Genomic DNA, 18925 nt, shown 5'->3' on the forward strand with positions numbered 1-18925 from the left:
TCACTTGACCTTTCCTCAGTGTATGCCTGCTGAAGAAGGATTGCTCTCTCCTTCTCTTTTTATAAGGAGAACAATCCCACTGGATTAGGGCCTCACCTGTATCACTTCATTTGATGTTAATTACCTCCCAAAGGCCCCATCTCCAAATATAGCCATGCTGGGAGATAGGGCATTAATAGGTGAGTTTTGGGGGCAGAAACAACAGTCTGTCCATTTCTCCTTTCCCTACATATTTTGAAGGCTACCTTTTATGTATTATATTATGTATACACTAAGGTTTATTTCTAGGTCATATGATTTGAATTCTCGCTCCTTGAATCAATACAACATTGTGATTATTGTATCTGACATTGTGTGGCTTAATTTTTGTTTATTTATTTTATTTTTATTTATTTATTTATTTATTTTTTTGAGACAAAGTCTTGCTCTGTCACCCAGGCTGGAGCACAATGGTGCGATCTCAGCTCACTGCAACCTCCGCCTTCTGGGTTCAAGTGATTCTCCTGCCTCAGCCTCCCAAGTAGCTGGAATTACAGGTGCCTGCCACCATGACCGACTAATTTTTTTGTATTTTTAGTAGAGATGGGGTTTCGCCATGTTGGCCAGGCTGGTCTTGAACTCCTGGCCTCAGGTGATTCGCCTACCTCGGCCTCCCAAAGGGCTGGGATTACAGGCATGAACCACTATGCCCGGCCGGCTTAATTTTTTATAAGATATGTGTATCCTCTTAAATCGTCTTTTTAAAATATGCTATTTATCCCCTTATTATTCTTCCAGTCAACTTGAGAATCACTTTGTTACAACCGTTCCACCTCTAGTCCACACCCCTAAAAATTGAGATATAATTTGGTTGTGCAGTAAATCTGTAGATTAATTGACACATTTCAGGCTCTGGTATTTTTCACCAAAGAAGATATGTATTTTTGTTACTTATTTGCCTTTCATGTCTTTTGGTAAAATATTTAATAATACTTCCCATCAAAGTACTGTTTTTAGGTGGTTTTTTTTTTTTGCAGGTAATATTTTGTGGAAGGTTTTTTTTTTTCCCCATCATATTTATTAACTAGTATTACTGTCATTCTGTGGGAGAAAAGTTTCTGATTTTGTTTATTTTATATCTATCCATTTCACTGAATTCTCTAATTTTATTTTGTTTCCTGAAAAAAGTTATCTTTCCTTTAGAAATCAGATTTATTCCATGCACTGTCTTTTTTTTTTTTCTAAAGCAGTGTTTTTTTGTGTTCCTGATACATTTGGGAATGTAACAGATCTCTAAATCTCGCAGTAGAAAAATGCACCCTCTCTTCTTCAGCATGCAATTTTATTTGATACTATTAAGAGCAGGACACTTTTCAAGTGTGCTGATTCTTTTCAAAGTGTAGATCTGTGGAGAACATTAATCTTAAGGGAGTTTTTCTTTGTAGATCTATTGTATATTCTTTTTAACTGAAGAATAAATGACAAAATACCTTCTTTTTAAAAAATCATTAGTTCAGCATTGATCTGTAGGGGTAAAAAGTAGACTAGTGGTTGCTTAGGGATTAAAGAGGTGATAGCTAAAAAGTATGTATGGAGTTTCATTTTATTATTTTAATTTTAATTTTTAGTTCTGGGGTACATGTGCAGGATGTGCAGGTTTGTTACATAGGTTTCATTTTAAAGTAAAGAAAATTTCCAAAGTTTGACTATGATAAGGGTTGCAGATACCTGTGAATATACAAACAATTAAAAACTATTCAATTATGTACTTTAAATGGGTGAATTGTATGGTATGGGAATTATATCTTGACAAAGTTATTAAGAAACAACTCAGTATTAACACAGATTTACTCATTGAACCATTTTATACATTAAGAGACAGAGTGTTGGTACCACAAATGCTGACTGTATTTCATGACACTATTTATTTTATTAGTAGTACCCAGCAAACAAAATAAGAACAACCCAAACATCAAATCAAATCTCAAAAACACTCTGGCTATGTGACTACATTATTTATCAAATGTGTCTATATTTTCTAGCATTATATATGGCTGTTTAAAATTACTCTTTACTTTTTCTGATTAAATTATTAGTATAAATTGAAACATTTTGAAAGATTTGATATTTCATGTATTAATATGTGCAACATTCTCAGTGCTGATTTCAAAACATAGGATCTTACATAATCTACTTCACTTAGTAAATTTAGCAATATATTAAAAGATTTAATATGCCTAGTATAAAGGAGAGTTCATTTCAGGAATGGTTCAATATTAAAAGATCTGCTAATATGATTGTTAATGATAATATGATAATACTGAAAAGATATTTTTAAGATTCAACTATACTATTCAACCTAGTCCTTCAGTCCAAAATATGAACAAACAGCCAAGAGTCATAAAATATTTGAAGAAAACCAATTGTATCACATGGGAGACAACAATAAACGAATAGAATGGCCGTTCTTTAGCAAATAGAAATAATGGGCTGGAAGAAAAATTTACAAAGTAATATTTATGATTTTAGGAATGTAGAAGACTAGGTTATTAATACCAATCCCTCAGCCAGAAACATTTGGAAATGCTGTATTTTATATATAACATATAAGATATTCATTTAAGTCTTAAAGTACTTAATAAGGATAGTAAGGAATTACTCATCTAAATCGAAGGGAAATAAGTAGATAGATAGGTTAAACACTCCAGCTGCCTTTTCGTTGAGGTAACTTCTTAGTCCAGAGTTCATAACTCAAACTTGGATTTTCACAGCCTCTTGGGCCTATTCAAGATGGAGAGTCTAATATGCTGCCCTTCCCCCTTTAAGCTGGAAAGGGCTATTCCTTTCAGGATAAAGGTGAATCAGAAGTAGAAGAAAAAACAGTCAAAATTCTTCCATCAAAGAAATCTCCTATCTAGGCAGTTTTATCTTCAATTTTGTTCTTACATAAATACTCGGAGAACAGACACAAGGAAATGCCAATTCATCTTAATTTTTTTTGCGTTTTTATGTTTTTTTCTTTTCTCAATCCTGCTTCTTCTGTATCAACTCCTTTTATAATGCATACATGATCTTGATAATGAAACCAGATGAGGGTAGTATAAGAACTTGTAAATGCATAAATATAGATCAGACTTATTTATAAATATAAATCAGGAATCTTAAAATATTAAAAACAGAATCCAGCCATTTACAACAAATATTAATATATTTGGTTGAGTTTCCAGTAGCAAATGCTAGCTTAGTTCAATATTACAAAGTGTATTAATATAATGCACTTAATTGCAGGTTAAAAAACAAAAAATATATAGTCATTTTAGTAGATACAGAAAAGCAATTAATAAAACGCATAATAAACTTATGGTAAAATTTCTTAGTAAATTAGAAACTTGAGAGAGATTCCTTAAACTAATAAAAGCTGTCCTCCAAAACGTATTCAAGATAGTCAGGACCCCTGTGGAGAAATTCTAAAATGTCATTCAGAAATTAAAATGGGTTAAAGAAGACCTAGGTAAAAACGAACCATGTTCATTGATTGGAAGAGTTATTATTACAATGATATCAGCACTTTCAAAATTGACCTATAGATTTAATTTAGTGTCAATCAAAATTTCAATAGTTTTATTATAGGGAAGATGGGTACCTTACAACCTAATTATAATATTTCAAACTAGCACAAAAGCCAAGAGCAAGTGAGAGATTCCTTAAGACTGAGAATAATGTATTTGGATATCAAGACAATTGAAAAATCATATTAAGATCCTCTGATATGGTCATTGGATAGAAAATGGACCTTCAAACAGTCTCACACATATATGGATCCTTGGGATATATATTAGGTGGCATAGGAGGTCAGTGGATAGAAGACAAACTTGAATGAATAGCAGTGGGACAGCTGACTGTCATGATGGAGGAAAATATACACCAAAGATTGAATTTCAGGTGGATAAAATATGAAAATGTGAAAGCCAAAACCATAAATCTTTTAGAAGATAATATGAGAAATATCTTTATGATTCAGGATATGGAAGGAGTTCTTAACTGAAAACTAAAAGCACTATCCATAAAGGAAAAGATTCAGACACAAAACATCAAACTACAATAAAATTATAAGAAAAAAACCTCACAAAAGATAGTAGGAAAATATGCCACATAGTGAAAAATGGTATTTGTATATAACAGCATGAACTAATTTGGAATATATGAAGAATTCCTACCAAATCATTACAATAAAGATAGACATCTCAAAAGAGAAAAAATGAGCAAAAGACAAACAGTTTACGAAAGAAGGAATCCACCTGGCTGGGAAAACATGTGAAAGGTGTTCAGTCTTCTTAGTATATTGGTAAAATGCAAATTAGAACCAAATGAGGTAACGTTATTCAAGAATTAACAGTACTAATGTTGATAAAGATATGGAGCAATAGAAACTCTGATACACTACGAAGGGAATAAGTTTAAATTGATAAGACACTTTGAAAAAGTGTAATATCTTATAAATTTAAAGATCCCCATGGATCAACTTTTCTCTAACTATATTCTCTTCAGTAATTTGCCATAATACACCATAATAAACATGCAAGAATATCTTTCCAGCATTGTTGGATTTTAAAATGAGAAATGACTTAAATGTCCATCAGTAGTAAAATAGATAATCTGGGTTAAACTCAAACATTGGATACTAGAGAGCATGAAAATAACCGAAGTATAGCTATATACAATAGCATTCATGAATTTCACAAGTACAATGTTAAATGAAAGAAGCGAGAAAGAAAATTATACATATGGCTTATTTCCACTTATATAATGTTGAGAGAAAAAATATTAAGTCTCAGTATTTAGGTGGATACAAATTAAGGACAATAGGAGAATGAAAAGACTAGCTACAGACTGAGAGAAATCTTTGCAAATCACATATCTGATAAAGGACTGCTGTTCTAAATATACAATGACGTCTTAAAATTAAACAAAAAACAAGGCCAGCCATGGTGGCTCATGCCTGTAATGCCAGCACGTTGTCAAAGCAGGAAGATCACTTGATTCCAGGAGTTTGAAACCACCCTGGGCAACTTAGTGAGACACCATCTACAAAAAAAATTAAAAAATTAACCAGACATGGTTGCATGTGCCTGTGGTCCCAGCTACTCTAGAGCGTGAAGTGGGAGGATCTCTTGATCCCGGGAACCTGAGGCAGTAGTGAGCCACGATCATACCACTGCAGTCCATCCTGGGAGACAGAGTGAGACCCTGTCTCAAAAAAAGAAAAAAAAGAAAGATGCTCATCATCCTATGTCATCAAGGAAATCCAGAACACGAACCACATCAAATGCTGGAGAGAATGTGCAGCATCAGGAATTCTCATTCATTGCTAGTGGGAATGGAAAATGGTACAGCCAGCTTTGAGGAGAGTTTGACAGTTTTTTATAAAACGAAACATAGTCTTACTATATAATCTAGCAGGTGTATGCCTAGGAATTTTTCCAAATGAGTTGAAAACTTACTTCCACACTAAAACCTTCACACAGATGTGTATAGCAGCTTGTTTATAATTGCCAGAACATGGAAGCAACCATGTTTGTCAGTGGGTGAATGGAGAAACAAACTGTGGTACATTCGTATAATGGAATATTATTCAGTGATGTAAAGAAATGAGCTATCAATCCATGAAAAGACACAGAGGAACCTTAAATGCATATTGCTAAATGAAAGAAGCCAATCTGAAAAGGCTACATACTATATGATCCCAACTATATGCCATTCTGGAAATGGCAAAACTATGGAGACAAGAAAACTATCCTTGTTGCCTGGGGGTTGGGAGATGGAGGGATGGGATGAATAGACAGAGCACAGGGTATTTGGGGGACAGCAAAACAGTTCTCAATGATAATATAATGGTGGAACATATCAATTTATGTATGTTAAATCCCATAGAATATATAACACAGAGTAAACCCTAATGTAAACTATGGGTTTTGTTTAATAATATTGTGTTGATATTGGCTTATCAGTTATTAATTGTACCACAGTACAATTGTTATATAATATTTCAAACTAGTACCAAAGCCAAGAACAAGTGAGAGATTCCTTAAGATATCCAAGATATTATAACAGGGGAAAAATGATGGAAGCAAGCCAAAGGATGGTATGAATCCAAAGTAAAAATTGGCTTCTTAGAAGTTTATGATGATAAGAATTGAGATATTTAATTCAGAGATTAAATAGATGAGACTGTATATGATGCTGATCAAGAAGATAAAGTCAAATGCTGACCCCAAAATACAGAGAGCAAAGACACAGAGACAGAAAATAGGAAAGGAAAGTTAAGAAACAAGAATAGTTGGTGTAGACTTTTGGTTGTATCTAATAGAGATTTAGAAAGGAAAGACAGTGACGAAAGAAGGGACTGTAGTAATAAAATAAAAGAAGGGGAAATTCCAGTGTAGTGAAAAAAGAGCAGATTCTTAAAGTTGGAAGGATACATTGAGTGTCAAACAGGGTAAATGACGGGAGACAATTTTTTATATTGGAAATTCTGTATTTTAGTTAGAGGGCAAAATAAAGGCATTTTTAAATATGTGAGGATTCAAAGTTTACTCTTTACCCATCCTGTATTTATTTTTATTTATATTTTTGATATATAGTCTCACTTTGTTGCCCGGGGTGGGGTGCAGTGGTGCAATCTCTGCTCACTGCCACCTCTGCCTCCCGGGTTCAAGCAATTCTCGTGCCTCAGCCTCATGAGTAGCTGGGACCATAGGCATGCGCCACCATGCTCAGCTAAGTTTTGTATTTTTAGTGGGGATAAGGTTTCGTTGTAATGGCCAGGCTGGCCCAGAGTTTCTGACCTCAGGTGATCCGCTGGCCTTGGTCTCCCAAAGAGCCAGGATTACAGGCGTGAGCCACCATGCCCAGCCTCTTTACCCATCCTATCTTCTAGAACTTCTTATTCTTCCAAAAATAAAAACAAAATCCAAAATATCAGATGAGATAGGATTAAATAAAATGCATGCCAAAAATTAGTACAATTCATAGATAAATCTAAATTACGTATTATTATTTGTAATTAATGCTATTAATTCCTACAAAAGGAGAGACATCATGTTTAAGAGTTTTTTTAGGCCAAGTGTGGTGGCTCATGCCTGTAATTTCAGTACTTTGGGAGGCCAAGGCAGGCAGATTGCTTGAGCCCAGTAGTTTGAGACCAGCATGGGCAACATAATGAAACCCCATCTCTACAAAAAATAAAAAAACATTAACCAGGTGTGGTGGCTTGTGCCTATAGCCCCAGCTACTTGGGGGTACTGAGGTGGGAAGATTGCTTGAACCCAGGGGGTCAAGGCTGCAGTGAGCTATGATCCTGCCACTGCACTCCAGGCTGGGTGACAGAGTGAAACCCTGTGGGGGGGAAAAAAAAGTGTTTTTTTTGTTTTGTTTTGTTTTGTTTTGTTTTGTTTTTAATGAAGACTCAAAATTTTACTTCAAGTAAATAATGGGCAAAAAGGATATAATTTATTAACCATGAAAAGATAATTAAAAAGAGCTGACCCAATAAAAACACTAGTGGAAATTTTAGAAAGCATATTGAAAAGTGGCTTGACTGCTAGGTTCGTAAATGTCAGTAATCCCAGGTTTATCAATCCATTTGTGTTGCTATAAAGTAATACTTGAGACTGGGTAATTTGTAAAGAAAAGAGGTTTATTTTGCCCAAGGTTCTGCAGGCTGTACATGAAGTATAGTGCCAGCATCTGCTTCTGGTGAGGACCTCAGGAAGCTTGCAGTCATGGTAAAAGGCAAAGGGGAGTTAGTGTGTCACATTGTGAGAGAGGGAGCAAGGGCAAGGGGTGGGTTTGCCAGGCTCTTTAAACAACTAGCTCCCATATGAACTCATTACCTCAGGGGAGGGCACTGGGCTACTCATGAGAGATCCAAACACCTCCCACTAGGTGCTACCTTTGACACTGGAGATCACATTTTAATGTGGAGGGGACAAATATCCAAACCATATCACTAGGAAATGACAAAGCATTAAAAAGTTTTATACTATGTTTATAGGAGATATTCATATATTAAGATTAGCTGAAAAGATTGAAAATAAAGAAGGGGAAGCAGAAGTGGTGGTATTCTACAAGGAAAATAGAAATAAAGTTGAAGATCTTAAAATGGGATAGGAGATGGATATTTTGTATTGATACTAGTTTTAATCTAATGAAAAGGTAATAGCCCTTTTATAAGGAAGCATCAATATGTATAAAACAAAAACTGTTAGTAATATGAAGAGAAACAGACAAGCTGCATAATTGTGGGAGAATTCAAAACACCTCTTTCAGGACTTGAGAGACCAATGAGAGAGCAAGTAACAAAAATTATAATTAAAGAATTTGAATCTCAAAATCAATGAACTTTTACAATAATGACATACACATCTTTGTATCCTGCCCACAGAAATTATTTTCCATGTCAGTTAACTTTTCTGATTTGTTGATATGAGGTTATACATGGACATTATTTGTAATTTTTATTTTCCTCTGTACTTATTTTCTCTTTTGTATTTCTCTATTTTTTATTTTCTCTTTATTGTTTAATCAATTTTGTCTAAGATTTGTTTATTTAATTGATTTTATTTTTAACTTGGTCTTTGGTTTATTTAATCAAATCTTCCATATCTTTTTTAATTTCATTAGTTTCTGTTTTTAATTTAATTAATTTTATTCTCTCATTTACTTATGGTTCATTGGCTTTCCCCCATAGTTTCATCAGTTCAGTGCTTAGTTTGTTTATTTTCAATCTTTTGTATTTTGTGATGTTTGCATAAAGAAATACAAATTTATTTTGAAAATGGTTTTAGCCACATACCATAGTTTTTGATATGAAGTATTTTATAGTTGTTCATTTTTAAAAGTGTCAATTTTGTTTTCTTCTTTAACCAAAGAGTTATTTAGAAGTGCATTTTTAAATTCCCAAGTGTTAAAAATATAGATCATGGTTATTGAACTTGCTGTACTCAGCTGTTCCCTGGCTGAACCTGGTGTTACCTTGTACCAGGGAAGTGTTGAATTATTTCTAGGGAAAGAATTTACCAGGTAAAGAATTTGCCAGATAAAGTGCTAAACAATTAAATAAAAATTTAATTGCATTTTTACTAATAACATGTTTTTCCTCCTTTGTCTTTTATTTACTTTAGTCTTACTGTTCTGATCCAAACCTTGTGTTAGATTTGAAGAACCTCATTGTGCTTTTTGCTGACACACTTCAGGTATGTGATTTCTGTTTACATATGCTCATCTAGATTAGTATTATCATCAGCTCTAAACCTTTTTCTTGACTGGGTCTGGTGGCTTTTGCCTGTAATCCTAGTTCTTTGGAAGCCTGAGGTAGGAGAATTGCTTAAGTCCAAGAGTCCAAGACTAGCCTCAGAAATATAGTGAGACTCCATCTATACAAAAAATAAAAACATAAAAAATCAGCAGTAGCAGTACCACATTCCTGTAGTCCTAGGCACTCTGGGGGCAGAGGTGAGAGGATTGCCTGAACATAGGAGTTCAAGCCTGTGGCAAGCTATGATCTCGCCACTGCACTCCTGCATGGGTGATAGAGACCCGTCTCAAAAAAAAAAAAAAAAAAATCTGACTGGGCGCAGTACCTCACGCCTGTTATTTCAGCACTTTGGGAGGCTGAGGCAGGCAGATCACTTGAGGTCAGGAGTTTGAGACCAGCCTGGCCAACATGGTGAAACCCTGTCTTTAGTAAAAATGCAAAAATTAGCCGGGTGTGGTGGTAAGTGCCTGTAATCCCAGCTACTTGGGAGGATGAGGCAGGAGAATTGCTTGAATCTGGGAGGTGGAGGTTGCAGTGAGCTGAGATAGTGCCATTGCCCTCCAGCCTGGGCGACAGGGTGAAACTCTGTCTTAAAAAAAAAAAAAAAAAAAAAAGAAAAAAAAATCTACATAAGCTTGGATAAGTTACCTTTTAGTTTTAAGTTGGGTTTATTATTTTCCTAGGAACTAGGTCTTTTTATCTCTTTATAGCATTTCCTGAGCTTTACCCTGAGCCATTATGTTTTCATATGTAGTTTCCACCTCCTTTTTTTCTCTCACATCAAATCAGTTAATTGAACTACTGACTACATTAGTTTTTCAAAATGTTCTTAATTCATATATGGCAGCTGAGTTAGTTTGCAGTTTCTTTAACTACCATCTTGAATAATGGTGGTTGATTTGAACCACATATTATATCTAATAGAATAGCATTAGAAGTGGATGAGATTCGAAGCATTTTTACTTTCTCTCCCTTCTGTGAACGCTTACTATAGGTAGTAGGACTTATAGGAGGGGATGTAGGGAGGACTTATCCCATAGTATACCCTTTATATATAGATTTTAATTTTCATCTTTTTCTCACTGGCTTAAACATTTTGCTAGGTATTATTTAATTTTTGAGAGATAAATGCTAAATATTAGGTGTGAATGAAAGATTCTACTAAATGGTTTTATTTAATTTGCTGTCCAAAGAATGTAATGTTTTTCAGTATCTTATCCCTCTCATTTTGCCAAAAAACAACAACAACAACAAAAAAAACTCCTTCCTTAGACACTGAAGTGATTTTCTTATTTTGTTTCAGGTGTATGGTTTCCCTGTAAATCAGCTTTTTGACATGCTGTTAGAAATCAGAGACCAATATAGTGAAACTCTGCTAAAGAAGTGGGCAGGTATTTTCAGGTGAGAAATTATCTATAGTCATACGTGTGTGTGTTCATGTACATTAGTGTACACACATGTATTTATGCACAAAGGTTTTCAGATGTTATAGGCAACAAGTATATGTTACTTATATTTTGTAGCTACTCTAGGTTATGATCCAGAATTCAAATAAACTGTTAGAACATCCAAAATTATGTTCCCAAGATATCCAGTCTCAGTGTATTAGTGTCTACTGTAGTGGGAAGTCCCCAAACCCTATTTTGCCTTTTTGTTTCCTTCGATAAATATCAGATTCCTTGGTTCATGTCATTCAGATCATCTTGGTGTCATCTTATTCTGTTATTTGGTTTTCATTTTGAGGTTCATGCCTAGTCTACAACTCAATTATAGTGAGTAACATTTGAGCACTTAGGAATAATTTAGGCTTTTGGAAAATCTGTTTGGATGACTCACTCATGTTGTTCCTCATCATCTTCCCTCTCCACACACAGCAAAGGGGCATATTACAGCCCAGTGTTTGAAGCCTGTTATTTAAGTAGTTATTGCAACATGCATACAATAATAAGAAAGTTATTCTGTCACATCTATCACTCACAGATGTCTTCTCGGACTGTGCTCTTGGCACATAATCCAGGTCAACTCATTTGACTTTCTTCTCTTTTTATACCTTTACTCCTTTACTTTAAGTGATTATGCTGCCTATTGCAAGACCCCTTTCCCTGATCAGTTTGTCCTCTTTTCAAACTCTTATAGCTTTAAGATCTTACATTAGTCCTTTACTCTTACTCTTCTCGTTTATGAACATATCTCTGATCATCACTTAGTCCAATTTATCTGTACATTAATATAAATATTTATATTTCTGAAACCTAGATTTAGCTAATGGTATAATTGTATTTAAGGGAGTCTTATCTCTATAGGATATTTGAAAATTAATAACATGATATATCCATAGTCTTAGATGCTCTGATCTGACGCCTTCAGTGAGTCTTCTGTTTTGATTTTGGTAGTATGGTCCCTACTATTAGAGAATGCCCAGTTTATTTAAGGAGAGAGAACCTATCGATTTAAAAAAAGTCATCCTTGATATAGAGCAGTAGGTAAAGTAAATGAAAATAGTTTGAATTTATTATTGAAGTTACTCTGTTTGCCAATTTTGAAAGTTAGAATAGAACATGATTTTAAAAACCTTATCAATGGGCCAGGTGCAGTGGGTCCTGCCTGTAATCCCAGCACTTTGGGAGCCAAGGTGGGAAGATCCCTTGAGGGCAGGAGTTTGAGACAATCCTGGACAACATAGCAAGATTATATCTCTACAAAAAAATTAAAAATTAGCCCGATGTGGTGGTGAACAACTGTAGTTTCAGCTACTTGGGAGGCTGTGGCGGGAGGATTGCTTGAGCCCCAGAGTTTGAGGTTACAGTGAGCTACGATCATGCCACTGCAATCCAGCCTGGGTGACAGAGCGAGACCCTGTCTCTAATAATAATAATAATAATAATAATAATAATAATATAATAATAATAATAATAATGTACATTTATATATCATATTAAACCAAACAGAAAAATATCTTTGCCTTCTCTAGAGCACACATTCTTTTGTTGTTTACTTCTCACTTACATTGAAATGTTCTGTCTTATTTGTAAATCTCAATTCCTAAGAGATATGTTTATAATTGTGGTCCATTTGTTTCAGAGGATAGTTTTCTTTTTGTCTTCTTTAAATCCAAAACGAAATAGCTATATTGTGGAAGGAATATAATAGGGACTGGGAAATGTTCATTTTGGGTTGTGGCATATATATTAAGATTGGAGTTCATCAGAAAAACATTTGTGATTAACCCACCTTCCCTCCGTTCCCCTCCCCTACCCCCCCCCCCACTTTGTCTATCCTTCCCTTCCCTTTGTCTATCCTTCCATTTATAGAAACATACTTGATTCTGACAACTACAGTCCTATACCAGTAACAAGTGAAGAGATGTACAAAAAGGTGGTAGGACAATTCCCATTTCAAGATATAGAACTGGAAAAGGTAAGGAATACTTTAAAATAAATTTCTCTGGTTGTTTTGGCATCCTCTTAAAAGCTTTCATTGGATCAGTTTGATTGAAAGCATTACCTTTAACTCAGTGGGTTAGAACTCTAAAACAGTTTCAAAGGATTCTTTTTCTTTTTCTTTTTTTCACTTTAATCACCTTTCTGACAATGAAGGACTCTTTTTGGGGAAGACCAGAATTTCCTGATTTGGGAATCAGCAGATGGCTTTGGATCCTATTACCTCTGAAGTGTTTGGAGGATTGCTGCAGATGTTCTAATTCAGTTTACACTTTGAAATACTTGTTTTTATTAAAATTTAAAGACATTTTTTCGCCACAACATAAAATTTACCCTTTGTGGTATACAGTTCTGCTGATTTTGACAATGTATTGAGTTATGTATCCATTACCACAATGTTGATACCAAATAGCTCTATTATAAAAAAAAAAAATCATTTAATGATGCCCCTTTGTAATACCCCTCCCTTAACCCAGCCCCAGGACAGCAGAAACCTGGGCTCTGTGCATCTTCTTTTGCCTTTTTCAGAATGCCATATAAATGGAATTGTGTAGTATATAACTTCTTGAGACTTACTTCTTTGATATAACATAATGCTTTTGAGATTCGTCCAAATCGTTGCATGTATCATTGTTCATTCATTTTTATTGCTGAGTATGTAACACAATTTGTTTATCTCTTTCCATGATGAAGGATATTTGAATTATTGTTTTATTTAAATTTATGTCTTTTTAATATCAGAAAACTTTGGGAGATATTTTCTTATATTTGAGTTTGTTAAGGAGACAATTCACAATGTGAAAGAATGTTCTTTTTGCAACCTAAATAATTTATAAATATCTTCAATCTTCATTGGTTTGTGACTTGATTTCATTACTTCTTGCATTTACAGCAACCATTTCCAAAAAAGTTTCCTTTCTCTGAATTTGTGCCAAAAGTTTACAACCAAATTAAAGAATTTATCTACGCTTGTCTGAAGTTTTCAGAAGATCTTCATCTAAGGTATAATACAAAATAGTAGAAATGTAACCAATGCTAAGATTGTGACTCCATGTGTTTACATATTCTGAAAAACTTTTGATAGTCCCATTAGCCCTGATTTTGGAAATCTTAATAATTAGCTTTTCACTGCATGGCACTGCTGTATTTCTATAGTCACAGTGAAAGGGAAGATTGGTAACTTTTGAATAATTTTGAAAATTTATATTATCTATCTTATTCTTTATAGATTTGCATTTCAACACTTATTAATGACAGTTTACTAGAAAATGGTAGGCTGGATGCAGTGGCTCATTTTTGTAATCCTAGCACTTTGGGAGGCTGAGGCAGGAGGATCGCTTGAATCCAGGAGTTCAAGACCAGCCTGGGCCGCATAGTGGGACCCCCATCTCTAAAGAAAAAAAAAATAGACAAAAAATACTGATTTTGACATTCTACTTAATGAAATGTTAAGGCCAAAAGGGGAGTATCAGATAAAATCCTTTGGAAACACTATTGCTCTACTTGTATATGTATATTTTCTATATGTGCTAGAGCATAGGCTCCTTTGTTTCTTTATTCATGTATTGGTTTATTCACCGTACATTTTGGCTAATGTATTATTTGTCAGATGCTGCTTGGTATAGAAATAATTAAGTTGCTGAAAATGTGGTCCCTGTCTTCAAGGAGTACCTAGTCTAATTAAGAAGCTGAACAATTAATAAGTGCTGGAGCAACATACAAGCCAAGCCAAACACAAACGAGGATGTTTGTGTTCCATCCTTTTGTAGGATGGAAACATTTTATCTTTGTTCAACACAATATCCCCTGTACCCAGCTCGGAAAATTTTTTTAAATGAGTGTATGTATGAAATGAATGGAAAGCATGGTATGCCAGGCTAATCTGAAAATAAACATAGTTGGGGAATAGTTTGAGTCACTTCTTTGTTAACTATTCTTACTAAGAAAATAAATGAAACATGGGGTTTGTACAGTTAATTTGTCCTTTTCTCTGAAAATGAAATTGTTTTCATAGAAATGTTCTCTTGAAAATAGATTGTCTTTTGAAGTTACAAACCAAAACTTTTTTTACCCTGGGTTTCCATCCCCCACCTGCCTGGCCTCCACTTCATTAATATAAATGACCTTATATCAGATAATTGTCTGTAGGGTATGTTAGGTATATTATTGTAGATAAATCATTACAAGTTGATTGCAAAATTACTTTTTCTATCTTCTTTTGGAAGAAAGGTAATATGTTAAAGGAATAATATTAGTAATGGGATAATGTCAGATGCCTTTTTCTTGCCTGAATATGTTAAGTTTTTGCCTGAAAACTTCCTTTGATACTTTTCATATTTAATATTTAAATAAAATATTTAACTTGGGGATGTTAGAAAAAGCTAGATGCCTTTTACTCTTCATTTGCATTTATCTCATATCCTGGAATATGTTTACCTTATAACCTGGAGTGACAGAGATTGCTTTGTCAGTCATATCTGTTTTGGAGGCTAACATGGAACATGAGACAATTTGTATAAAAACCATTATTTCTTTTACATGCAGGCTCTCAAAACAAGAGAAACCGCTGCATTCAGATTTTAATGCAGCTTTAAGAATAATTATTCTCTTAGTTTTCTCTTTTACACTAGACAGAAGAGGCCAAAAAGCATTATACATATTGACAAAATTTGTAATTGCATGAATTCTGAATACGTAAAACTTTCTTTTTGAAAGAAAGATTTTTTTAAAATAGCAAACACATGGCATTTCTATGGTAAAATACTCTTCTAGCATTCATACTCATCTTAAAAAAATAGAATATGTACACACCCACATACATATGTGAGAGATCCTGTTTCACATTATATTAATACAATTAAATGCTCTTAAAGAATTCAGGCGATAAAGAACAGCACAAAGAGGGACAATGTAAATGACCCAAAACTCTACCACATAGTAATAACACTTCTGATATGGTTTTTTTTTCTTTTAATCTTGCTTGCATGTGAATACATGCACAAACACAGCATTTTTTAAAGCAAATTACTACGAAATACTTCTGTTTCTGTCTACAGTATGGAAGACCGGAAAGAATATTGCTTCCTATGTAAAAATGCAGGGGGGAAAAAAAACAGAGAAGCTACAAAATTAAAACTTTTTTGGAACTCATTAGAGAGGCGAAGTCAGCAGCAAACTAAGTAGTCTGAAAACCATGATGGGACTGGTCCCTCTAAGGGGACAGACTCCTGCACCTGTGGCAGAATAGGAAAGGTATAACTACCATTCATGTGAGAAAGACAAAATCAACTAAAGTCTTAATGTATTGTTAACAGTGTACTGTGAGCTAGCATGACAATATAGAACCCAGTAGAAAAGGTGAAAGAAATAGAACAAAGTGCCAAAGATCTGTAGGGCATTTTCAAATGGTAGATTAAAGTAGAAGACTGAGATAACTGGGAAGAAGAAATACTTTAAAATAAAGTGGCTGAGAGTATTCAAAAAAATAATGAAAGGCATCAAATAAGAAATTCAAGATTTTGAGAACCCTAATTCAGATAAATAATAGCAACAAGAAGAAACAAACAAAAATATTTAAAGACATCATATTCAAACTGGTGAAAATGAAAGGTAAAGAGAATGTTTAGAAGGCATTCCCAAAAATAAAAATTACATGATAGTATAATGATAAGAATTATAATAGACTTCTTTTCTGAAACTATGCAAGCCAGAGAAAATGGAGTGACATCCTTAAAGTACTCAAAGAAATGAAGAAAAAAAAACAGCCAGAATTCTATAGACAGAAAAACAATTTTCAAAAATGAAGGCAAACTATTTTTTTTTCAGCCAACAAAAGCTAGGAGAGTTTATTATAGTACTTTTTCTGACTTACAATAAGTATTATTTGCTGCTGCTATTATTATTTTATTATTATTACCACAAATACCACTGGCACCCTGTTTGTTTGCCGAAATAATTCTGCTACCTGCTATGACTGACTCTTAACGCTTCTTTTTCAGCTCAACTGAAGTTGATGACATGATTCGTAAATCAACAAACCTGTTGCTAACCAGGACTCTGAGCAACTCTCTGCAGAATGTCATTAAAAGGAAGAATATTGGGCTTACTGAGGTAAACCTGCTCCTAATGAAGGCAGCTGAGCCAGTATGTGAACAGATGTCCTAAGCTCTGGGCCTTATGTCTGAATTCGTTAAAACTTTCTACATGCTCTTCCTGATAGGCTTCTAATGGTGAAAGTGCAGAATGAAATCTCTTGTTCTTTTCTTTGGTCACCTTTGAAAAATTTATTTATTTTTTTCTAAAAAAGTCGTTTTTCTCTTTTATTGTTTTCACTAGCTTAACTGGTTTTCCTTTCTGAAGTTGTTAGAATACATTTCTGTTACCTGCCATTGATTATACACAAATATTTTTGTTTGTAGAATATATTGAGCATCAGGTTCCAATCAAGTGAATGGCAGTTCATGCACAACGTAGAATATGAAATCACATTTTGCTTGCATCAGTTATTGATACCAAGGATATTGCAATCATAGTTCTTGGTTAGTGTCAGACTCAGCCTTTATTTTTAAGATATCTCATGTGTATGAAAGGTGAATTACTCTTTATCAGCTTGTAATTTGTTTGCAAAAGGACTAGATATTTGGGATCAAGGATATGTGTAGAAAAGGCAATAGTCACATTTCTGTGGAGGTTTATGGAATCTCATAAAAAGAGGAGGGATATTTTACATATATTGAATGTAGTACCTCGGCAAACGAGATTTGGTCTATTGGTGTGTAGTTCTAAAATTTAGAAAGATGTGAAGTTCTCTCCCTTGGAAACTCAAGATTGCATAGGAACCTCAATCTGTTTTTCACTGGATGTTATAGTGCCTAAAGTGAGAGGAGTTTAGAAGAATTTTTTTTCACAAGGAAAGGGAAAGGCTGTTTGCCATCTGTTTTACCTATAGAGGTGGTGCAGTTTGGAAGTCTGTTACTCTAGGAAAAAATTGACATTTAAAATGTACACTGTCAAGGATTATGGTGAAGCACAGCAAAAGGTTAATGATACTGACCTATAGGTAAAGACAGCTGGAAGCCAGGTGGGCATTTACTTCTGATTTTGGTGTTATTTTCTCTTTCTCTGAATTAAGATAAAAAAAATAATAAGATGGGACATTGGAAGTGATTGAGTTCTACTTATAGCAAACTTTTCTTTCAATTGAAAATTACCTTAGACTTTATTTGGGATAATCCCCTCATTTTACAGAGCTTCCTTTCTATTGCCTGGTACAGAAATATTAGGCATTTGCCTTTATGTATCTGAAAAATAGCTAACCTCCTTTATAATCAAGAAGGTTACAGAAAAGGAAGGTTGGAGTGAAAATTAGGAAGTCCTCCTGCTTTTGTTAGATTATAGTGTTTTCTTTTTCTGGATGGGAAGTTTATTATTTATTTTGTGAACTATCTCTTCATTATAACTCTTCATGTAACTGTTTTTATGTCATTTAATTTAGCAGTCTCTTAACAATTTTATAACAAGTAGCATAGCAAGAACATGGTCTGATAGAAATAGCTTTGGCCTCAGAAGAATCTTGGGTTCAGTTCTGGCTGAGCAATTGGTTTACCGTGACATTTTAAGAGAAAGGCGTAACTTCTCAGCTTGGGTTTCAGGAAACACTGTACGGGTCAGGTAATAATAGGAAGAACAAGTACGAAGTTATCAAGGAAGAACCGTGTAATTTTGGCACCATTTCATTGAATACTAAATGTTATTCCTTAGTCATTGGGTGTTTTTAGGGAACTATACTTTCAGTATCTTTGCATATGAATGAAGAAACATGCATACGCTTTTGTTTGTTTTGGCTATTATGGTGGTGTGTACATGTATAGACACATAGACATAAAGTGATTTTTTTTATTACTAACGAGACACACTTTGAATAATTATACTACCTACCTTTGGAAAGAGAAGACACATCCTTTATGAGTAACTAAAGTGAATTCACATCTGGAATCATCATCATAATAGTTAACATTTGTGGAGCAGTTTATATTCTTCAAAGCTCACTCACAAATTTGATTTCAGTTAGTACAGTAACATTTGAAGCAGGCTGGGCATGTGTTATTATTCCCATTTTATAGACAGCCTAATTAAAGTCCAGGGAGATTGCTCGAGGTCATACAGCTAGCAAACATGGTAGAAATGAGAC

At 34.1% G+C, this 18925-nt stretch overlaps 1 protein-coding gene across 3 annotated transcripts in view; it reads left to right on the forward strand.

Annotated features, from left to right (window-relative positions):
- Positions 1–18925, forward strand: part of EXOC6B (exocyst complex component 6B) — a 647056-nt gene that overhangs the window by 315071 nt on the left and 313060 nt on the right. For all 3 annotated transcript variants that reach the window (XM_019021027.4, XM_055378081.2, XM_055378080.2), the window contains 5 exons: positions 9162–9233; positions 10599–10696; positions 12607–12712; positions 13628–13737; positions 16734–16845. In XM_019021027.4, coding sequence (XP_018876572.1) covers positions 9162–9233; positions 10599–10696; positions 12607–12712; positions 13628–13737; positions 16734–16845 — 498 coding nt within the window. The remainder of the gene's footprint in view (positions 1–9161; positions 9234–10598; positions 10697–12606; positions 12713–13627; positions 13738–16733; positions 16846–18925) is intronic.

Source organism: Gorilla gorilla, chromosome 12 (genome assembly GCF_029281585.2).
Source record: "Gorilla gorilla gorilla isolate KB3781 chromosome 12, NHGRI_mGorGor1-v2.1_pri, whole genome shotgun sequence".
NCBI lineage: Eukaryota > Metazoa > Chordata > Mammalia > Primates > Hominidae > Gorilla > Gorilla gorilla.